The sequence below is a fragment of the Somniosus microcephalus genome, chromosome 3 (genome assembly GCF_052327205.1).
Source record: "Somniosus microcephalus isolate GS21.2 chromosome 3, FLI_Smic_1.0, whole genome shotgun sequence".
NCBI classification, from domain to species: domain Eukaryota; kingdom Metazoa; phylum Chordata; class Chondrichthyes; order Squaliformes; family Somniosidae; genus Somniosus; species Somniosus microcephalus.
In genome coordinates, this window is record NC_140989.1 from 33,131,671 (window position 1) to 33,156,677 (window position 25,007).

The 25,007-nt window shown below is 43.0% G+C and overlaps 1 protein-coding gene across 10 annotated transcripts in view; it reads left to right on the plus strand.

Annotated features, from left to right (window-relative positions):
- Positions 1–25,007, plus strand: part of akt3a (AKT serine/threonine kinase 3a) — a 378,634-nt gene that overhangs the window by 315,649 nt on the left and 37,978 nt on the right. For all 10 annotated transcript variants that reach the window (XM_085979837.1, XM_085979815.1, XM_085979816.1 and 7 more), the window contains one exon: positions 19,533–19,747. In XM_085979837.1, coding sequence (XP_085835963.1) covers positions 19,533–19,747 — 215 coding nt within the window. The remainder of the gene's footprint in view (positions 1–19,532; positions 19,748–25,007) is intronic.

The window sequence follows — 25,007 nt, forward strand, 5'->3', positions numbered from 1 at the left end:
CACCATTTCTGGCTAAGAGAGTAGTTGTCAGGCAACCCACTCCCAGGCCTCTCCTTAGAAACAGGCCACAAGAATATGCCTGCAAGTGACTTGGATTTTTTTTCTCTCCCTCCCTGTGGAAAAGTACCTGGCTTCTTCATGGTAGTAATCCACACTGAGCACTGAGGATGATTGTGAGCGTGAAATGAAGACCAGTCCAATCAATCTGAAATGCCATGTGTTATATGGCCTTTACACATGCCTCTGCAAAAGTTCAATTAACTGTTGGAGTTTTCACTTGCATTATAACACAGATCTAAAGAAATTTGAGTGGAGTTTCTACGTTATGTAGGAATGGCAGCTCGACATACCTGGTTACAAGGTTTTCAGGCGAGATAGAGAGGAGGATAAAAAAGGAGGGGGGTCGCAATATTGATTAAAGAATCAATTACAGTTGTGAGGAGGGAAGATATCTTAGAAGGATCATCAAATTAGGCCACATGGGTTGAACTGAAACAAAAAAAGGGCAATCACACCGCTGGGAGTGTACTAAAGACCTCCGAACAGTCAGAGATAGAAGAGCAAATATGTAGGCAAATTTCTGAGATGTGCAAAAATAGGGCAGTAATAGTAGGGGATTTCAACTTCCCTAATATTAACTGGGATAAAATTAGTGTGAAAGGTATAGAGGGAGCAGAATTCTTAAAATGCATTCAGGTGAACTTTTCTAGCCAGTACGTAGCAAACCCAACAAGAGAGGGGCGGTTCAGGACCTAGTTTTAGGGAGCGAAGCTGGGCAGGTGGAAAGGGTATCAGTGGGAGAGCATATTGGTGGTGGTGATCATAGTTCAGTTAGATTTAGGGTAACTATGGAAAAGGACAAGGACAGACCAGTAATAAAAGTTCTCAATTGGGGAAAAGCTAATTTTAAAGCTGAGAGGTGATTTAGCCAAAGTGGACTGGAGACAAATGTGAAGGTAAATCTGTAATGTATGTACCTTTTTAAGGAGGAGAACTACTTTTTACAGCTCCTGTATCCTGTAGTACCGGCAGTGACCACACCTGTATATAAACCCTGAGGAGTGATCTGTACAGTCAGTTGCAGTTTGAACCACGTTGAGTAAACACCTGTTGTACCGTTCTCTGCAGTCCTTTTCTTATTATTACACGGACGTAACAGTGGCGACGAGCAGATTCGAACCTACCTGCAACTCTGCATCACCTCCCAGGGATTCACTCCTGGAGAACAGTGGAAGAAGGTCGAGTCCAGAAGCATGGGCGTCGACCACGGGCAACCGCCCAGTCATCCAGCGGAGATTTGAGCATCACAGGGGAGGCTGTCGAGAGCCAGGCTTGGCTTTCCAGTCACGGTGGTCCAGCGAAACGGGCTGGTAACAGGTACTGCGCAGACCCTCCCCGGACAGCGATGGGCTAGAGCCTGACCGAGCGGCACAGAAAAAGGCCGAGCAGCGTCGACGGGGGAAGAGAGAGAGCAGAGCGCACAGGGCACAGCTGGTGTTCAGGACCGAGCGGCGTCAACGGGGGAGAGAGATGAGAGAGAGCAGAGCGCAGCCGGTGGTCAAGGGCCGAGCAGCGTCAACGGGGGAGAGAGGCGCGCAGGAAAACGCGAGGCGCTGCCATTGCCACGAGGACCGCAGAGAGCGGCATTGGCAGCAGTGCATGAAACCCACAGGGCATCGCCATTTGCCACGGGGACCGCCGAGAGCGGCGTTGGCAGCAGCGCGGGAGACGCCATTTTAAGCTGCAGCGGGGAAGAAGGGAAAGCGCGGGAGACGCCATTTTAAGCCGCAGCGGGGAAGAAAGGAAAGCGCGGGAGACGCCATTTTAAGCCAGTCTAACCACACCCAAAAATGCCGAAGAGTGGCAGTATCACAGCGTTCGACAATGAAGTCGAAGATTGGACGACATATGTCGAACGCATAGAAGTATACTGCAAGGCGAATGAAGTGCCCGATGACAAGAAAGCGCTGGTATTGTTGAATTCAATGGGTGCAAAAACGTATGGCTTACTACGAAACCTAGTAACCCCAGAGAAGCCAGTAGAAAAGGATTTTGAAAACATAGTGTCAATCCTACAGGACCACTTAAACCCCACACCGCTGCTGATAGCAGAAAGATTTAAGTTTCACAAAAGGAACCAGCATAAAGAAAGTAATGCTGAGTATTTAACAGAACTGCGCAAGCTATTGAAACACTGCCAGTTTGGAACGGGACTAGCAGATACTTTAAGGGAGAAGTTTGTGTGTGGGCTTCAAAGTGAAGAAGCCGTTTCTGGGTTCCTATCAGAAAAGGATCTTACGCTGGACAAGGATTTCAGCATTGCAGTATCACACGAAGCAGCAGCACGGGGCGCTGCAGAGATACAACGGAGACCGCAAGAATATGGCACAAATGAAATGTCATACGGAACAGTGAAGTGCTATCGCTGCGGCAGAACAACACATGACCATAATGATTGCTGGTTCAAGGACAAAGTGTGCAGACAGTGTGGAAAAGTAGGACACACAGCAAGCGTCTGCAGGTCGGGAAAGAAAACCAGCAGCAAGAAATCTCCACAGGAGAAGTACAAGAAGGTACATAAGGTGACGGAGAGTAGTTCAGACGAACAGAAAAGTGATAGACTCCGGAAGCAAGGAGTTGGGTTGTCTTTCATAATGTGATCAAAACGGAGGATCACCAAACTATCTGGGTCACGCTCAAGATAGCAGGAGTCCAAGTGAAAATGGAATTGGACACAGAATCAGCCCTAACAGTCATAAACCGAAGGGACTACAAGCGGCTATTCTCGCATATACCCTTGAGAGATACAAAGATTGTCTTGAAGACGTACACGGGGCAAAAAGTCTACCCCAAAGGAAAAATAAGGGTGAACGTTATATATAACGGCAAGGAAACACCAAAAATGGACCTATATGTATTGCCCGATGGAGGATCACCACTACTAGGACGTGAATGGATCCAGAAGATACAGCTAGATTGGCATTCCATACAAGCACTGACTGTAGATGCCAAAAAGGATGACGACGTCACACCTGGACGACTGTCAAAAATGCTAACTGACTCACAAGAAGTGTTCCAGCAGGGACTCGGAACACTAAAAGGCATAACAGCGACGATCAAAATAGAGGAAAATGCAAGCCCAAAGTTTTTTAAGGCCAGACCGGTACCTTATGCGATCCGCCCAGCCGTCGAAGCAGAGCTGGAAGGTTTGGAATGTTCAGGAGTACTGTCCAAAGTGGACTGGAGCGAGTGGGCTACACCCATCGTTCCTGTAATGAAGAGGTCGTTGAGTTAATACGCCTGGGGAACCAAAGAAGGTTCGCATCTGTGGGGAATTTAAGGTGACAGTGAACCCAGTCCTTCACACTGTACAATATCCGCTTCCGCGGATTGAAGATATTTTCGCCTCGCTATCTGGAGGGAAACGCTTCACTAAGATTGATCTGGCCCAGGCGTACCTGTAAATGGAGGTAGAAGAAGCCTCGAAACAGTACCTCACGATCAACACTCATAAAGGTCTCTACCAATAGAACCGGCTGGTGTTCGGGGTAGCATCAGCTCCGGCTATTTGGCAAAGGGCAATGGAACAAGTCCTGCAAGGGATTCCAGGGACCCAGTGTTATTTGGGCGACATCCTGGTCACGGGTGAAAATGACAGTGGGAGCTCAGTAGATTGAAGGAATACGGGCTCCGAGCTAATCACCACAAATGCGAGTTTTTCCAGAAGCAGATCTCGTATTGTGGCCACGTTATTGATAAAGCGGGGTTACATAAGTCCCCTAAAAAGATTGAGGCAGTAGTCAAGACTCCAGCACCGGAAAATGTGTCACAACTGAGGTCGTTCCTCGGGCTGGTGAACTACTACCATAAGTTCTTGCCGAATTTGTCTACTGTACTACACCCAGTGAACAACCTACTGCAAACGGGGGTACCATGGAAGTGGAGTGATGAATGTAAACGAGCTTTCCAGAAGAGCAAAGCATTGATCCCATCAAAAGAGCTGTTGGCTCATTTCAACCCAGCACTACCAATTCGGTTGGCATGTGATGCATCACCCTATGGCATTGGAGCGGTGCTGTCGCACAAATTCCCAGACGGCTCGGAGAGGCCAGTAGCCTTTGCGTCTCGGTCACTAACCTCAGCCGAGCGTAACTATGCCCAGATTGACAGGGAGGCCCTCAGCCTAGTGTGGGGAGTGAAAAAGTTCAATCACTATCTGCACGGGCAGAAGTTCACCTTGCTGACTGACCACGAACCACTTGTCTCCATCTTTAATCCAAAGAAGGGCGTTCCGGTGATGACTGCGCAACGGCTACAAAGATGGTCCCTTTTTCTAGGGGCGCACCAATATGAAATCGAGTATAAGGGCACGAAACAGCATGGAAACGCTGATGGGCTATCACTCCTGCCACTGCCTACTGCGGAGGAAGCACCAGCAGTGGATCCTGTCGAAATATTTCATTCGACTATAATTGAATGCTTGCCAGTAACTAACGCTGGTATAGAGAAGGAGACCCGACACTGTCTCGGGTATATGATTTGACGGTGAAGGGATGGCCGGCCAGCACATGGCGACTCACTGTTGCCAGCATTCTCATCCAGAAGAGAACAGCTGTCAGTATGCCAGGGGACCTTGATGTGTGGATCCCGAGTGGTAATTCCACCCAAGTTAAAGGAGAGAGCGCTCAATGAGCTTCACGAAGGTCATCTGGGAGGGGTGAAAATGAAAAGCCTTGCTAGGGCTTATGTGTGGTGGCCGGGGATCGATCAGCAAATCGAGGACCTGACAAAAAGCTGCTCAGGATGCCAGAAGGTCCAAAATGCACCACCACATGCCCCTCTACACCCATGGAAGTGGCCCTCATCTCCATGGCAACGGGTGCATATTGATTTTGCTGGTTCATTCATGGACTCAATGTTTTTAATAGCCGTGGATGCGCACTCGAAATGGCCTGAGGTGATCAAAATGTCCTCCACCACCACGGAGAAAACTATTGCAGTCCTACGGACCATTTTTGCCAGGAACGGATTGCCAGAGCAGATTTGCTCTGATAACAGACCACAGTTTGTGTCCGAAGAGTTTCGAAGATTTATGAAAAGGAATGGGGTAAGGCATTACACATCCGCCCCGTATCATCCAGCCACAAATGGATTGGCTGAGAGGTTCGTACAAACCTTCAAAAAAGCAGTCAAGGCCATGGGCGATGACGACATTGCACTGCAGCATAAGGTGGACAATTTCCTGTTAGCCTACAGAAATGCGACACATGCAGTCACCAACCAGGCCCCGGCCATGATGTTCTTTAACCGAAGGTTGAGATCTCGTCTGGATTTGCTCAGACCAAATGTACGAAGAGATGTTGAGAGTAAGCAATTCCAGCACATCAATGAGAAGCCGACGAGGAGCTTCAATGTAGGGCAACCAGTCTTGGCCCGCGACTACCGAACAGAGAAATGGCAACCAGGAACGATATGCACACGGCAGGGGCCACTAATGTACACAGTGGATGTTGGGGAGAACATTGTGAGACGCCATGCTGACCAGATCCTAGAGTCAACCCCATGTCTCGGCCATACGTACCTGGTGAGGAACCCGACGTACAGGTCGCATCTACCTCAGAAACAATAGCATTGGAAGCTGATGAATCAACTGACGACAGGGTGTTAGAATCGCCTCCGCACCAAGAGCGAGACACTCGGGAAAGGCGTTATCCAGAAAGAATCAGGAAGCCTCCCCAAAGACTGAATTTATAAATAGACTATTTTCAGTTAATGTTGCATGTTAAAAGTGTTAATTGTTAAATGAGTGTTATGGTACTGTTAATCTAAAAGGGGAGGAATTGTAATGTATGTACCTTTTTTAAGGGGGAGAACTACTTTTTACAGCTCCTGTATCCTGTAGTACCGGCAGTGACCACACCTGTATATAAACCCTGAGTAGTGATCTGTACAGTCAGTTGCAGTTTGAACCACGTTGAGTAAACACCTGTTGTACCGTTCTCTGCAGTCCTTTTCTTATTATTACACGGACGTAACAAAATCGGTGTCAGAGCAGTGGGAGGCATTCAAGGAGGAGATGGTGAGGGTTCAGCGCAAGTATGTTCCCTTAAAGAAAAAGGGTGGGACTAACAAATCTAGAACTCCCTGGATGTTAAGGGGCATACAGGGTAGGATAAAGATAAAAAGGGAAGCTTATGACAGACACCGAGGACTCAATACTGCAGAAAGCCTAGAGGAGTATAGAAAGTGCAGGGGTGAAATCAAAAAGGAAATTAAGAAAGCAAAGAGAGGGCATGAAAAAATATTGGCAAGGAAAACCCAAAGATGTTTTATCAATACATTAAGAGCAAGAGGATAACTAAAATAAGAGTAGTGCCTATTGGGAACCATAAAGGTAACCTGTGTGTGGAGGCAGAAGTCATGGGTATGGTTCTTAATTAATAGTTTGCGTCTGTTTTCACAAAAGAGAGGGCTGATACAGACATTGCAATCAGGGAGGAGGAATGTGAAATATTAGATGAAATAAACATAGTAAAAGAGGAAGTATTAAGGGGTTTAGCATCTTTGAAAGTGGATAAATCCCCAGGCCTGGATGAAATGTATCCCAGACTGTTAAGAGAAGTAAAAGAGGAAATAGCAGAGGCTCTGACCATCATTTTCCAATCCTCTCTGGCTACAGGTGTGGTGCCGGAGGACTGCTAACGTGGTTAAAACTATTTAAAAAGGGAAAATGGGATAGACCGAGTAATTACAAGCCAGTCAGCCTAACCTCGGTGGTGGGAAAATTATTGGAAAAAATTCTGAGGGACAGGATAAATCTTCATTTAGAAAGATATGGATTAATCAGGGACAGTCAGCATCGATTTGTCAAGGGAAGGTCGTGTCTGACTAACTTGATTGAATTTTTTGAAGAGGCAACAATGAGGGTAGTGCATTTGATGTAGTCTATATGGATTGTAGCAAGGCTTTTGATAAGGTCCCGAATGGCAGACTGGTCACGCAAGTAAAAGCCCATGGGATCCAAGGCAAAGTGGCAAGTTGGATCCAAAATTGGCTCAGAGGCAGGAAACAAAGGGTAATGGTCGAAGGGTGTTTTTGTGACCGGAAGGCTGTTTCCAGTGGGGTTCCGCAGGGCTCAGTACTGGGCCCTCTGCTTTTTGTGGTATATACCAATGATTTGGACTTGAATGTAGGAAGTATGATTAATAAGTTTGCAGATGATACAAAAATTAGTCGTGTGGTTGATAATGAAGAAGGCTGCAGATTGCAGGAAGATATCAATGGACTAGTCAGGTGGGCAGAACAGTGGCAAATGGAATTCAATCTGGAGAAGTGTGAGGTAATGCATTTGAGGAGGGCCACCAAGGCAAGGGAATGCACAATAAATGATCGGACACTGAAGTGCAGAAGATGAGAGGGACCTTTGAGTGCATGTCCACAGATCCCTGAAGGTAGCAGGACTGTTCAATAAGGTGGTTAAGAAGGCATACGGGATAGTTGCCGTTATTAGCCGAGGCATAGAATATAAGAGCAGGGAGGTTATGCTTGAACTGTATAAAACACTAGTTAGGCCACAGCTAGAATGCTGCGTGCAGTTCTGGTCACATTACAGGACAGATGTGATTGCACTAAAGAGGCTGCAGAGGAGATTTACGAGGATGTTGCCAGGACTGGAGAATTTTAGCTATGAGGAAAGATTGGATAGGCTGGGGTTGTTTTCTTTGGAACAGAGGAGGCGGAGGGGAGACCTAATTGAGGTGTATAAAATTATGAGGGGCCTGGATAGAGTGGATAGGAAGGACCTATTTCCCTTAGCAGAGAGGTCAATAACCAGGGGGCATAGATTTAAAATAATTGGTTGGAGGTTGAGAGGGGAGTTGAGGAGAAATACTTTCACCCAGAGGGTGGTGGGGGGGTCTGGAACTCACTGCCTGAAAGGGTAGTAGAAGCAGAGACCCTCATCACATTTAAAAAGTACTTGGATATGCACTTGAAGTGCCATAACCTACAAGGCTACGGACCAAGTGCTGGAAAGTGGGATTAGGGTGGATAGCTCTTTGTTGGCCGGCGCGGACAAGATGGGCCGAATGGCCTCCTGTGCTGTAAATTTCTATGATTCTATTCTATGTGTAACAAAAAAAAATCTTGACACTGGCACTTGGGCGTTTTTAAATGTATTTTTGACAAAACATAGTTTTTTATGCTTTTTTTTTTACAATAGCTATTTAGAAAAATGTATGCCTAATTCAGTTACAGATAAGAATTATTGTTATCCAGCAGGGTAAAATCAAACCTGCCATTTTGGTTGAGTGATCCGCCTTCATTCTCTTCTATATGAGGGCTATATTCTGAACCATTACCCCCTGTTCTTTTTCTCTGGTTACGAGTCTATAATCACCTGAAAAAGTTCATTTTTCTTCACTATAAATAAGATAGTTTGATGTGGACAGTTCTAGTAATAGTCATGTAAAAAATAAGTTTTGGTAAAGTTTCACTTCTACATGCATTCAGATGCAATGTACCATGGCCAAATGCATTTCAGCACCTCAATGTTAGCCCACAAAGTCAGTTTAGTTCCAGCCAACTTATCTCTAGATTCTAGGTTGATATTGACTTAGTTTTAAAAGTTGTGTAGAATATTGCAGATCCTTCTCAGTGGCAGATACCCACAGTACATGTTCACAGTTTGCATAAATTTTAGAAAACTCAGGAAAAGACTACACATGACCCATTTTGTTCACTGGAAAGCAAATATGATGGCGAAGATATCCGAGCTCAATTCCTGTAGGTGCATGTGTAATACTGTTTTCTAAGATGTGCAAACTTCTAGTTCCAGGTCAGATAGGGAATCTGTTTTAAGCAAGAACATTACATTATTGGTGGAGCAGCTAATTCCTATGGCCTAGGAGATGGTATCAAAGCCCTGAAAGATCTGCACAAACCTCTTTGGCACTAATCACAAATCTGCTCACCCTCACCATTCTGTAAGGTGGATCAGCATGTTGAGTCATTCAGTCCACAAGTGTGATCCTGAGCATCCGGTTGCCTGTCATTTTAATTCTCCGCCCCACTCCTACTCTCACCTCTCTGACCTCTGCCTCCTACACTGTTCCAGTGAAGCTCACATAAGCTCGAGGAACAGCACCTCGTCTTTCTATTTGGCACTTTACAGTCTTCAGGACTCAACGTTGAGTTCAACAATTTCAGATCATAACTGCTGCAAATCCCATTTACAACTCCTCTAGACCCATCTTTTGTTTCTTTACTTGTCCCGTTACCATCTCCTTTCACCTTGCAACCTCATCCCTTTTAGAACCATTAAATCATAGAATGGTTACAGCATGGAATGAAGGCCCGTCGAGCCTGTGCTGGCTCTCTGCAAGAGCACTTAAGCTAATCCCACTCCCCCGCCCTTTCCCCGTAGCCCTGCTAATTTCTTTCCTTCAGCTACTTATCCAACTCCCATTTGAAAGCTGTGATTGAATCTGCCTCCACCAGCCTTTCAGACAGTGCATTTCAGATCTTAACCACTCGCCTTTGGCTCTTTTGCCAATCACCTTAAATCTGTGTCCTCTGGTTCTTGACCCTTCTGCCAATGGGAACAGTTTCCCCCTATCTACTCTGTCCAGACCCCTCATGATTTTGAACACCTCTATCAAATCTCCTCTCAATCTTCTCTGCTCCAAGGAGAACAACCCCAGCTTCTCCAGTCTATCAACGTAACTGAAGTCCCTCGTTCCTGGAATAATTCTCGTAAATCTTTTCTGCACCTTCTCGAAGGCCTTCACATCCTTTCTAAAGTGTGGTGTCCAGAATTGGACACAGTACTTCAATTGGGGCCGAACCAGTGTTTTATACAGGTTCATCACAATTTCCACACTTTTGTACTCTCTACCTCTCTTCATGAAGCCCAGGATCCTGTAAGCCTTTTTAACTGCTTTCTCAATCTGCCCTGCCACCTTCAACGATTTGTGCACACATACCCCCAGGTCTCTCTGTTCATGCACCCACTTCAGGATTGTACCATTTTAGTTTATATGTCCTCTCCTCATTCTTTCTACCAAAATGCATCACTTCACACTTTTCTGTGTTAAATATCATCTGCCACGTGTCTGCCCATTTCACCAGCCTGTCTACGTCTTCCTGAAGTCCATCACTCTCTTTGTCACTGTTCACTATGCTGCCAAGTTTTGTCATCTGCAAATTTTGAAATTGTGCCCTGTACACCCATGTCCAAGTCATTAATATATATATCAAGAAAAGCAGTGGTCCTCGAACCGACCCCTAGGGAACACCACTGTATACCTTCCTCCAGTCTGAAAAACAATTGTTCACCACCACTCTCTGTTTCCTATCACTTAGCCAATTCTGTATCTATGCTGCCACTGTCCTTTTTATTCCATGGGCTTCAACTTTGCTGGCAAGCCTATTGTGTGGCACTTTGTCGAACACCTTTTGGAAATCCATGTACACTACGTCAACTGCATTACCCTCATCAACCCTCTCTGTTACCTCATCAAAGAACTCAATCAAGTTGGTTAAACACGATTTGCCTTTAACAAATCCATGCTGGCTTTCCTTAATTAATCCACACTTGTCCAAGTGACTGTTCATTTTGTCCCTGATTACTGTTTCTAAAAACTTTCTCACTACCGAGTTCAAACTGATTGGCCTGTAGTTGCTGGATTTATCTTTACATTCTTTTTTGAACAATGATGTAACATTTGCAATTCTCCAGTCCTCTGGCACCACCCCCGTATCTTTGGAGGATTGGAATATTATGGCCAGTACATCCGCGATTTCCTCCCTCAATTCCCTCAGCATCCTAGGATGCATCCCATCCGCTCCTGGTGACTTGCCTACTTTAAGTACAGCCAGCCTTTCTAATACCTCCTCTTTATCAAATTCTATCCTATCAAGTATCTCCACTACCTCCTCCTTTACTAAGTCTATGGCAGCATCCTCTTCCTTGGTGAAGACAGATGCAAAGTACAGTACTCATTTAGTATCTCAGCCATACCCCCTGCCTCCATGCATAGGTCTCCTTTTTGGTCCCTAATCGGCCCCACCCCACTTTTACTATTTATATGCCTATAGAAGACTTTTGGATTACTTTTTATGTTGGCTGCCATTCTATTCTCCTACCCTCTCTTTGCCCCTCTTATTTTCTTTTTCACTTCTCCTCTGACCTTTCCATGTATAGCCTGATTCTCGGATGTATTTGCAACCGGACATCTGTCATACGCGCTCTTTTTCTGCTTCTTCATATTCTCTATCTCTTTCATCATCCAGGGAGCTCTGACTTTAGTTGCCCTGCCTTTCCCCCTAGTGGGAATGTACCTCAACTGTACTTGAACTATTTCCTCTTTAAAGGCAGCCCATTGATCCATTACAGTTTTGCCTGTCAATCTTTGATTCTAGTTTACCCGGCCCAGATCCGTTCCCATCCCACTGAAATTGGCCTTCCCCAGTTAAACATTTTTACACTAGATTGCTCCCTGTCCTTTTCCATTTAAACTGCATGATATTATGATCACTGTTCCCTAAATGTTCATCTACTGACACTTGCTTCACTTGACCTACCTCATTCCCCAGAACCAGATCCAGCAATGCCTCCTTCCTCCATCGGGGCCAGAAACAAACTGATCAAGAAAATTCTCCTGAACACACTTCAGAAATTCTTCCCCTTCTCTGCCCTTAACACTATTACGATCCCAGTCTTTATTGGGATAGTTGAAGTCCCCCATTATTACTACTCTATAGTTCTTGCACCTCTTTGTAATTTCTCTGCAAATTTGCTCCTCCATATTTTTCCCACTATTTGGTCTATAGAATACACCTAGTAGTGTAATGGCTCCTCTATTATTTCTTAACACTAGCCATAAAAATTCTGTCCTTGACCCCGCCAGGACATCCCCCCTCTCCAGCACTGTAACATTCTCCTTGACCAATACTGCCACACCACCTCCTATCTTTCCTGAGCACTTTATAACCAGGAATATTTAATATCCAATCCCACCCTTTTTTGAGCCAGGTCTCAGTTATTGCCGCAACATCATATTCCCATGTGGCTATTTGTGCCTGCAGCTCACTTACCTTGTTTACCTCGCTTCGTGCATTCACATACGTACACTTCAAACCCATCTTTTGTCATTTAATTTCCTGCCTTCCACCCTAACACAGACCTTCCCTTTTGTTCTTTCCTCCCCTACCCCATTTCACTGCCTCTGTACTTAAAACCTGTTACATCTCTTAACTTTTTCCAGTTCTAATCATCGACCTGAAATGTTAAATTTGTTTCTCTCTCCACAGTTGTTGCCTGACCTGCTGAGTATTTCCAGCAATTTCTGGTTTTATTTCAGCATGTTGAAGCTCGACTAGATGGACATTAATGATAGACAATATTAATTAATTTATATTTTTAAGTTCTAACATCGCTATCTCCCTTTCTGTCTTAATTGTTAAAACTCCAAATTATCCTGTGTTCCCTTTTTTAAATACTGGAAAAGCATGCCAAAATAACAACCTGCAATTGGGTGATGTTTTTTATGTAGAAATATGTCCCATGTTAATTCACAAAGGAGTGGGGCTAGGCCTCTATAGGAGAGTTAGGTGACTGTAAGTTTGGTCAAAGAGATGTTTTCAAAGGCATTGTAAAAGTAGCGAGACAGGTAAAGAGGTGATGGAATTTGAGGAGGGAGTTCTAAAATATATGGATAATGTAGCTGACGGCTCCACCACTGCAGCTGGAAGGGAGGGTGAATGCATGGCAACCAAATTGGATGACTGACTGGTGGGGAGAAGAGAACATAAGGCATAAGACTGAAGAAGGTTACAGATAGGGACTGGGGCAAGGCCATGGAGGGATTTGAGGACAAGGATAAGGATTTTAAGTTTGCTCCATTGGGTGATCAGGGCTTAGTGTGGGAGAGGATGTGGGCAGCAAAGTTTTGAACAATTTGGAGAGTTTATGGCGGCCAGGAAGCCAGCAAGGAAGAATTTAGGGAAGTTGAGTCCAGCGGTGATGAAGGTATAGGTAAGGTAGGGTGGACCTGAGTAATGTGGAGTTGGAAGTAAGCAACCTCTGAGGTGGACAGGATTTGTGGTTTAAAGCTCAGCTTTGGATCGAGCAGAACATGGAGGTTGTGTGTAGTTTGGTTCAACGTGAGCAAACACCCAGATAGGGATGGAGTCGATGACCAGAGTGCAGAGCTTGAGCAGGGGTTACAATGGTGACTTCAGTAGAGGTAGCAATGGGAGTGAGTGAATGGTAGGAAGGGGACAAATTACAACTGACCAATCAGCACGTAGCAAGCCGGAATAACCACTCTGATCAGCAATTTTCTTTTAAAACACCTACCAGTAGCAAACAGCAGAAAGGGAGACAAAATTGCTCCAAATAGTTTTTGAAAACTTTTGATGACCATCTTTGTTTCTCCACTAAACCGAGGACTTACTGGAAACATTATATATTACCTAATAAAAACATATAAATAGCAAAATGTACAAGAAAATAATTACTCTTGCCTGTACAATAGCATTTTCTAGGTTTGTAATACTGCTACAATTTTCCACCAGGAAACCTATACTTGAGTTCATAGTTCCCAGATATGACACTCTCGGTGGAAGAGACTCAGCAGGGTGGCAGGCTACAAGTCCAGAATAGCTTTTTTTTTTAATGATTCACAGCAAGACTAACTATTCAGAGTTATCCAGTACTTGCAGACTTCCTGCTTCACTCCTGTGTGTGTATTGTTGATAAACTACTCCAGTTGAAAATCCGCAGGAGTATCATTTTTAGGAATATTGGAAGTAAGCAGATTTTCTTTGTATAGCAAACAAAAATCAAGGCAAAGTGTGATGTGACCTTTTCTGAGCTAACTTTGAATTGAAGTTATGTATACTATATACGATCAGATATCCTGCATCTAAAGTTGGCAAGTACAGTAAGAGAGCTGAGCACATACAACTAAGAAGAAAACTCACGAGCAAAGAAAGACTTTGGTTGGAATGACTTGGAGCAAGTCAGTGGCCCGGAATTTACGTTTGGCAGCAAAGCAAAGGCGTTCGCCGCTGGCCCCGAAGTAAGCTTCGCACAAAAATCTTGCGATTTCTGTGTTGAAGTTCGGGTTTTCTGATTTAATTCAAATCAACGTAGTATAGTGGGAAACCCCTAGTGCGAGCTGCTGTGACGTCAACAAGCTGTCTAAGCAGTCAATCAAAACGCAGAATTCTCAGACGGCGAACAAGAAAGTGGGTAAGCTCTTAAAATTCTAACTTTTTAAAAAATGTTAGAGAGCAAAACAAAGATTAGGACTCTCACCAGGAAAAGGCAAACCTGAAGTAAAGATGAACAAACTTTAAAAATATTTTTTACATTTAATAAAAATTATTTTAAAACTTTTTTTTAACCTGAATAAATTTGATACTGCATAAAATTAAAATGAGTTTTTCAGGGCCATAACCTTTGTTTAGCAGTCAATATGCTGTTAAAACCCCAGTTACGCCTAATCTCTTTTGGTCTGACTTTTCGTGGGTAATGTAACTGTAATTACTGTGAAAAGAGACACGTTTTTGTCCGTTTTCATGATTTGCCAGATTACACTGGTTGCCCGCTCTTGGCAAGGTAACCCCCCCAGTTTGCCGTCATCAGGGCCGCTATATTTTACAATGCATTTAAAATGATTACAACAGCTGTATTTCTTGTACTTTGAGCTCAAAAACAAAATGATTCATGTAACCCTAAACAGGTGATGAGCTACTTTACCATATTAGATCGAGATTAGTTTATTTATATATTTATCTAATGAGAGGAAGAAATGTACTTGCATAAGGAAGATACTGTTAACTTTTTTGATGGGTTCCCAGAAAATAAGTTATTTCATATCCCTGTGGTGGTCTCTTACAAATCTTTTTCTCAACCTTTTTCAGTGAAGATATCCTATGCCACTTCCACCTACCTCAGCACCCTCCCCTGGTTACACACTAACCCCTGACAATGCCAAAACAGATCTTCTGATTCTATCTATTTAGTCTTCAGTGGGTTAGAGGGAAGGGGATAATTGGACCAGGGTGCACAGACATAAAACGGGTATGGGTAGTGAGGTGGTTGTTACTAGACTAATAATCCAGAGAATATGAAATCAAATTGGCAGTTTGAGAATTTAGATTCAATTTTAAAAATCTGGAAATAAAAAGTTGGTATCCGTAAAAGTGACGGTGCAGCTGTCGGTGATTGTGGTAAAAATCCAACTGGTTCACTAATGCCCTTTAGGGAAGGAAACCTTCTGACTCCAGTCCCACACCAACATGATTGACTCTTAACTGTACTCAGTTGTATCAAACCCCTACAAAGAATAATTAAAAGGACTAATTGCAGCATCACCTTTAGGAACATAGAAAATCTGCTTGCTTCCAATGTATAGCAAGCAAAAAACAGGCAAAGCATGATGATGTGACGTTTTCTGAAGAAGGCCCACCACCACCATCTTCTCAAAAGCAAATAGGGCAATAAAGACCAGCCTTGTCAGTGATATCTACATCCAGAGAATGAATTTTTTTTAAAAATTCAGTCCCCATACATTCTTTTTATATAATGGCCCGGATTTTGCGGTCAGCGATGAAGGGACGGTGTTAGCCGCTGACCTAAAAAAAAAAAAGCTGCCCACAATTAGCGAGCTCTAGAGCGTAGATTTCCTCTATTCCAATGTGACTTTGAATCTGGCGCCATCTATAGGGGATCTGTGGTGTCCAGCAACTGTGAAATCATCAGGCAGGCTGATCAGCCAATCAGATTGAAGAATTTGCATGCAGCAAAGCAGGAAATAAAAAACAGGGATTATAATTCACACTTTATTTTGCTTTCTGTACAATAATTAAAGATTGGGACAAACACATGGGATTAAGGTAGAAGCTGAAATAGCAAACGAAAAAAAATAAAAATTAATTTTTATTTTAAAAATCATGGAATTTTAAACTTTTTTCTGAGGGAATAAGACTCCGCACTTGTAAAATTAGTTTTTAGGGCCAGAATGGTTATTCAGCAGTAATTATGATTTAGTACACCGTTTAAAAACTCAGTTACACCTCATTCACCAAGGCTTCACATTTTCAGTAGTTTTTACAGCGAGGATAGTGCGTAAAAAGTTGAAGTTCATGTCAATTCACTGATGCTGTGTTGATTGCACCTGCGAAGACTGCAACAGCGCACCCTGTGGAGGAGCAGTGTACTACTGATAGCAACTTCCGAATTTCTGCATTTAACTGTGCCTGCGGATGCCAGAAGTTGCTGTCAGTTTAACGCAGTAATAACTGCGAACGCCGACAGTTTCGCCATCGTTACAACCGCAAATTCTGGGCCATGAAGCTTTGGTTGTATATTAATATTCAGTTATATGGTAAAATGACAGCAGTTTGGGAACCAGAGAAGTGGTGTTGGTTGGAGTATGAGAGTTTGTCTGTAGTACAGGCTGAGAAGCTGGAGAATTGGAGCAATAAAGCACCACCATTAGCAGCATGGTGTAATTATAGCTCAACAAGTTTACATATTCAGTTTCCATTATAAATGGATGTAGGAGTTTATGATGGTGAAAGTTCATACAGAATTCTGACAATATGACATGAGGATGTAAGGTTTTGTAGACAGGAAATATATGCAGATGTAAGATTTTTAATACAATAAATACAAAATATTTTAATATTTATATACGTTATAGCCTATATCAACAATTCTGTTGTCACTTTGGTCACTTTCTGTGTCAGCTTTTTATTATAAATTCTAATCACTTATAATTGGTTTTGCCTTTATAAACTTGGCACACTGTGTAATTGCACAGTTTGGATGCTGTGGAGCAAATTTCTGATCTGTATGTCACAGCTGGGCTGCCATGTTGGTTTTTTTTCCCCCAAGTAACTTTCCTTTCACGTAAGTGAACTTTTAAAACTGATGCTTCTCATCTTTTAATTTTTTATCTTCCTCGCTGTAAGCCTTTGAGGTTGTTTGAACTATTTGAGGTGAATACCACTCAGTCTGGAGGCCCTTGTACTGGCTCTTCCCTGCCAGTGCTCTGCTCTTTAAATGGCAGCTCCCCAACACAGCGGCCTTGCAGCCTGTTCTCTGCCTCCACGGCTCTACTGTTCAGCCACTGGGCCATTCTTGCCAGCTGCTGCCACTTGTCTATGCATGCCAATCTTCCAGTCTTACATGGCCCTGCTACTCTATTCCCTGAAGTTGACTGCTCAGCAGCCACTTACACTATATTCAAGTGTCCCTCACTGCTGGGGCATTGCTTCTCCTCACTTGGCCAGTCAGCTGCTGGGCCACTTGAGATTCGTGTATTTTTTTTAATTTTTTTTTATAAACGATGACTGTTGATTATTAAATTTTTGGTGGGTTGGGGGAGGGGATCCATGGCAGTCATTCTTGCCAAAACGTTTTCAGTTGCTGTTCTAATATATTCTTGTTTTCCATACCCTTTCCCTCTTATTTCCTCTCCCTGCCTCCTCCAATTATTCCATTTCTCCCCCATCTTCCACCCCCATCCTAGACGTCTCACCCCCTTCTCTCCACCACCTTCCCATTCAGCTCAGTTTGCGAGCACTCTATGAAGTCATGGCACAAGCAGAGGTTTATCACTTCATAGCAAAGCATGTTGGAGTTCCAGTATTTTGTACCCCCATACATATATTTCAATGTACCATAGTGAATATCGGTTTATTTTTAAACTGTCTCCTTCTTTGCTCAACTCCCCACCTCAAGATTTTCAGGGTATGTTCCATAGATTGAAGAAAAATGCCGCTGAATATCCATTTCATTAATAAAGTATTGCAGTATTTTTTTTCTACTTTGATAAATATAAACCAAATCGTCTCAGATGAACAAGCTGTATTGAGAGTATATTGGTAGGCCTAGAAATATCTGGCAAAATTGGTATGAGATTTTTTGCCTGTATCTGAGAATGACATGATGGATTCAAATGTATAACTTGTCAAACATTTTTTGCTGTATTATGTATTTCTGTATTAACTGGAGGTTGGATTGACAGCAGGGAAAAATAATGTCCTGGCTAAACTGACTCAAATCAAATAATTTGCATATAAATGTCTATTGTGTATTTGTCTACTAGATTCCATTCTGATTCCACTCTGGGCCATTTGCAAATGCTAATAAGCATTTATTTCCCTAACTGATGCTTTGGACACTTCTACTATTAAAAGAATTGTAATTATATTTGTAGAGTGACCATCTGATAAAACCGTAGCCTTTGATCAGGAATGGTAGCATAGCCCAGAATGATTATTTATATTCTGCATGCGTTCCTGGTGGGAGGCCTCAATGACACAAAGTGGATTTCATGGATGGTTGACATGTTATGAACTCAATTGGCCAGAGTAGCATCAAAACATTATAATGTGGGGAAAGTTTATATGGTAGCTGCTTGAAATGTAAGTTAAAGACATGGTTGAAATGGTTCTGTCATTAAATGGTGTTCATTCAGCAAACCATGCACAATATATAATTAACTTATTTTGTAATATTCTTTTTATGGATTGTGTCAAATGTTCTCGCTATTCAAATATATAGTACAGGTCATGGCTATTGTTACTTTCTACCCCTATCCAAAAGGAGGGGGCTGCGGGGGAAATGAAGACTGTTTCTATGTTGTTTGATATACAGTTGGAATATCACATGTGAAGCTTTCAATAACTGAAAAGGAGGCAGATTTTTTTTACACATTAACTTGCATAGAGGCTGCAGTTTTAAAGCAAAAAAAAAAATCTATTTAAATTGAAGATGTGATAAATATTGTTTCCTGAAAGAGGGCCGTCATTGCTGCTTATATGCAAGGGTGGTAAATGTGTCAAAACTGTATTAAAATTGTTTTATTTAAAAAAAACTTCTATCAAATCAGAGACACCATGCCAAACAACATCAATTGTCTAGACATGTTGCTGGCAAACTGACTTCTGGCAACTCTATCCTCTGCAAGCTTTCATTGTTCCTGTGATATCTCTCACTCGAGTCTTTATAAAATCCTGCTATATCAGTCTGCATTTTGGCACAATCTGGTTCTCCCTTCATTGCATTGGGGTACAAGCAGAATGTTTCAGCATAGAGTTGTAGTTTGAATGTACTCTGCTAAGGGAAACTTGTAGGAAAGTTGCAATTATATTAGAAATATTAGGTGAAAAATTTGTCGGGCTCTTGCTGAGCTCATGAACAAGGAGAGTGATATCTGTAGAAAATGTTTGATATGTACCTGGATATTCTGATTTATGTACACGGAGAAAATTAAACTTTTTTGGGTAGTTAAGAAAAAAGGCATTTACACATGAAACATTATGCATTTTAGTGAGAATGAAAGTCTCTGAGGTGATTCTTTACTTTATGACGGTGCCATTTTAATATCTGTGTGATTTTGGTGAAGTTTAACTCGAATTTGTCTGAAAATGTGCTTTGGGTAAACTGGAAGCTCAAAATTGGGATTCAAGCTATGGCAAACAACATGTCCTTTGTTTATTTTCTTACATAGGTTTTAGAAGACAACGACTATGGCCGTGCTGTTGACTGGTGGGGTCTGGGTGTTGTTATGTATGAGATGATGTGTGGCCGGCTACCTTTTTATAACCAGGACCATGAGAAGCTTTTTGAATTGATCCTAATGGAGGACATTAAATTTCCCAGAACTCTTTCATCTGACGCAAAATCATTACTGTCTGGATTGCTTATAAAAGATCCAAATAAAAGGTAACTATGATACTTCTGTTAAAACTTCCTTAAGAGTTGTTAAATTTTTATTCCATATTGTGGTCTGTTGCCAATCTGCTACATGTGCAGTTTCTTGGGTAATTTGTGGAACAATACTATTTCTAGATCCGCAAACCTGATGTTGTAGAGTTCAGGGTATTAGCTGAATGTGTAAAGCTACAGGAATCAGATGTCTAGTTTTCTGTGAACAACTTGTCTGGGACTTCTGCAAGAATGATGCATTTGCCATGTGAGACAAGTTGCACATGCATCTATCAGCATTAATCTATGCATTATTGGGTGAACATCTTGAAGTCAGTGCTAGAAATTGTGACTTGAAACTTCTTGCTATGATCAGGTTTGCTTATAGAAGCATTGTGCACACCAGGATACAATCACTGAAAATACAACCAGCACGGACTGGCCTATTTCCATGTTATAACTTTTTTAAAGTGTATGTAACCAATGATCTGATCTTAACCTAACCCACCTGGCGGGAGTGGGGAGGCTTCAGGTTGGAAGCCTGTTTTATACCCCATCTGAATTTACAGAGCGTAAAAATGGGTGGGGTGTAAAACGGGTGTCTGACCTGAGCCTGTCGCATTCCTTTTGGGCGGATTTGGTTAAAATTGAGCTGAAGTGTTATCTCGATGAAATTTTAAGGAAAGTCTATAAATGCACTTTACAGTGCAAATTTAAAATTGCTGCAGGAGTCAGGTAGTAACTTATCATTACTCAGAGGTGGTTTGGAGCACGACAGTCATGATTATCTGCTAACCTAGCCTGTCCCTTGGAGACGGTTGCTCAAGTACTCCTAGTGGGAGTCCTGCTAATTGTAATTGTGTAAATTGGTGAGGTCAGTTAGAGCACAGTACTGTACATTGCTAGTAAATTCAGGCTCAAATTTTCCTTTACGATTGTTTTGCACCTGCGTCATAGTGTGACGTCTGTAGTGTTGTGGACGTGCACTGGCGACAATACTTTAAATTTATGTATTTAAAAATGATCTAAAGTGTTGCTCATGTTGAGTTAGATGTGCTGTTTTATAAGATCCGGAGTGTCATGCCATGTAATGCTTATGCGATAGCAAAATACTGCAGATGTTGGAAATCCGAAATAACAACAGAAAATGCTGGAAAAACTCAGCAGGTCAGGCAACATCCGTGGAGAGAAATTTGAGTTGACGTTTCGGGTCGAACCCTTCTTCAAAACCAGTTTTGAAGAAGGGTTCGACCCGAAACGTCAACTCAAATTTCTCTCCACGGATGTTGCCTGACCTGCTGAGTTTTTGCAGCATTTTCTGTTATTATTTCATGTAATGCTTATGATTGTTCTGTTAAGGTGGAGCTTTAGGCCACAAAGCTAATTAAGTAAACACAAGCTCAGAGTTCCATTGTTTAGTTAAAGGACTCTGGCAATTGTAATGTGTTTGTTGTTTCAAGTTGCAGCTGAGAAGCACACAGTATTTTAAGATTGCGTCGCATCTGTCATGAAATGTGATGTGTGTGTGTGAACAGACATGCTGTTTTTAATATTACTGCATCTCATATGGCATTACTGATGGTAAGTTAGATGATGTGCTATTTTATAAGGGCAGGAATATTATACCGTGAAATGCACAATGTTTGCTCCATTGCTAAGGTGGACATTTGTTCCTTTTAAGCTCACAAAATCTAATTTTTAAATAACCAGAAGCTCAGGTCAATCCGATCTGCTAGTGGATATATAAAAATTTCGAGATTTATTCATCACGCCACACATTCAAGTTTTTGTGTTGCACGCAAAAAAAAAATTAAAGTCTTAACTGTAATTAATTTGAGGATCTGCTGAGAGCAATCAACCACTAATTGGCTTGCAATTGTACACTGTGGCCTTAAAGGGATGCACCTATTTACACACACCTACCAAATAATACATTGTGCGTTATACATGTTATAATCCTCCTGTCCTGATAAAACCGTGTATTCTCTGACCTACCATAATTACTGCTAGGGGAGATCAGATACCGATCGTATTATATAAGAGTCTGAGATGGACTAGTCATCGGAGCACATCTTTTTTGACCAGTTTTCCCAACACAGTAGAACTTCATGTGGCTGCTTTAAACAAAGAATGTCTACCCTATTCATGATAAAATCAATAACTCTTACTATCTTCATGTAGAGAGTGTTTCACTACGCTCTTGATTTCAGTTGGACAAGAAATGTTTATTCTAGTAATTAACTGTGTTCTAGGTTTTTTGGGTTAAGTACCACATACTTATTTGCATTAATTTTTGGGTCCTTTTAATTTCTGTGCTTAAATAAAATGGAAAGAAAATGCAATGATGATAGCACTTGGTTATTTGGCTCTTGGTTGTTTGGCTGACAGCTTAAACCAGAGTAGACCCATAATGCTAGAGCTTTTAAGTGCCTTATTAATAAGATTTTAGTGCCAGCATGTTAAACACTTAATATAACTCCAGATGTTGCACATTTGGTTTTACTGTGCTGTCTAAGACATTAGATGTGCTATGGAATATCCATTGTAATAGGTTATTAGTTTATGTACCTTATGTGGAATTTTCTAAACATTAATTGTGTTGCATTTGGATATTTACTATATTTTATGTTCCTCTCCGTGTGTGCACGCGCGCACACACACACACACACACACACACACACACACACACACACACACACACACACACACACACACACACACACACACACACCTTCATAAAATACAATTACGAAGCTGATACAGTTGGAATAAGAGCAATTTAAAATATTTTCCAGACAGTTTTATTAATAGGTCCGAAATACTATACAGCACTGAATATGATATGACCTAATTGATACAACAATTAATATTGCATGAGGTAACATTTTAAGTCCTAGGGCAGTGTTTGCTAGTGCTCTGGGGGAGGGTTTAAACTAAAATGGCAGGGGGTTGGGAACCTGAGCGGGGAAACAGAGGAAAGGGAAACAAGGATGAAAGCAAAAGACAGGAAGGAGAAAAACAAAAGTGACAGGCAGAGAAATCAAGGGTTTAAATCAAACATGGCAACAGTAAATAATAATTCTAAAAGATCTAAGAGCGTTAAAAAAACAAGCCTGAAGGCTTTGGGGGAGAAATTCAGTTGGTTGCGCCACCCGTTAGCACCTTAAGAGGGCGCTAAGTGCGTCACAAGCCAACTGGCGCCCGGGCACGGCACTGCCCACGTCTCCCGCGAAATTCCGCGGGACGTTGGTGGTGGCGCTAACCGTTAGCGCTGCGCCGATGACGTCATCGGTGTGCGCAGCGCCCCGCTGACGCCCCGGCCGCGATATTCGGCAGCGCCCCCTGATTTACCGCCGGACACTGTCTGACGGGTTCAAGGGGGCCTACCTGCGGCCGGGGAGGCGCAAATTAAAGGCGAGGTGCGGGGCGGCCATTTTTGTTGGCCGCCTGCCAGCACCTGCCTGCGCTCCCGTCCCCGGCCTCCTGAAACCCCCCCCCCCCCCACAACGCGGAGTGCCAGTTGCGCTCCAAGAGCCCGGCACTTCTCCTCGGTGCCGGGCTCTCTTGCCTGCACTCCCGATCCTCGGGGGCCCAGCTGGGCCCCAGATCGCGCTGCACAAGGCCCCTCCCCTTTAAGAAGGGGAGGAAGGCCTGCAATACCGCAGTGCGACGTGCCGCAGCGTGTGGCGCTGCGGCACGTTGCGCCACGATACTCACTCGCAGCGCCCCAAGAGGGATGCGGGGTGCCTCCAGTAGCGCCACGCTTCCCTTTGGGGCGCAACTACTCAATTTCCGGTGCGGGGGCGCAAATGTTTCCGGGGCGCTACTTTTAGCGCCCTGGCGAGGCTGGCGCCCCAAACAGGGCTATACTCTTAATGCAAGGAGCATTTGTAATAAGGTGGATGAATTAGCTGCGCAAATAGAGGTAAACGAATATGATATGATTGGGATTACGGAAACATGGCTCCAGGGTGGCCAAGGCTGGGAACTCAACATCCAGGGGTATTCAATATTCAGGAAAGATAGGCAAAAAGGAAAAGGAGGTGGGGTAGCATTGCTGGTTAAAGAGGGGATTAACACAATTGAAAGGAAGGATATTAGCTCTGATGATGTGGAATCTGTATGGGTAGAACTGAGAAATACCAAGGGGCAGAAAACGTTAGTGGGAGTGGTATATAGACCTCCAAACAGTAATGCGGAGGTCGGGGATGGCATTAAATGGGAAATTAGAGAAGCGTGCAATAAGGGCACAGCAGTTATCATGGGTGACTTTAATCTACATATAGATTGGGCTAACCAAATTAGTAACAATACTATGGAGGAGGAATTCCTGGAGTGTATACGGGATGGTTTCCTGGACCAATATGTCGAGGAACCAACGAGAGATCAGGCCATCTTAGACTGGGTATTATGTAATGAGAAAGGATTAATTAGCAATCTTGTTGTGCGAGGCCCCTTGGGTCGGAGCGATCATAATATGATAGAATTCTTCATTACGAGGGAGAGTGAAATAGTTGACTCGGAGACTAGGGTCCTGAATTTAAATAAAGGAGACTACGATGGTCTGAGGCGCGAGTTGGGTAGGATTGATTGGGGAATGACACTCAAAGGGTTGACGGTGGATGGGCAATGGCAAACATTCAAAGATCGCATGGATGAACTACAGAATTTGTTCATCCCAGTTTGGCATAAAAATAAAACAAAAAAGGTGACTCAACCGTGGCTAACAAGGGAAATTAGGGATAGCATAAGATCCAAGGAGAGGACATATAAATTGGCCAGAAAAAGCAGTAAACCTGAGGATTGGGAGCAGTTTAGGATTCAACAAAAGAGGACAAAGGGATTAATTAAGAAGGGGGAAATAGAGTATGAGAGTAAGCTGTCAGGGAACATAAAAACTGACTGTAAAAGCTTTTAGAGATATGTGAAGAGAAAAAGATTGGTGAAGTCAAGCGTAGGTCCCTTGCAGTCAGAATCAGGGGAATTTATAATGGGGAACAAGAAATGGCAGACCAATTAAATACATACTTTGGTTCTGTCTTCACAAAGGAGGACACAAATAACTTCCCAAAGATGTCGGGGAACATAGGGTCTAATGAAAGGGAGGAACTGATAGAAATCAGTATTTGTAGGGAGATAGTGTTAGGGAAATTGATGGGATTGAGGGCCGATAAATCCCCAGGGCCTGATAATCTACATCCTAGGGTACTTGAGGAAGTGGCCCTAGAAATAGTAGATGCATTGCTGGTCATGTTCCAAAATCCTATAGACTCTGGAA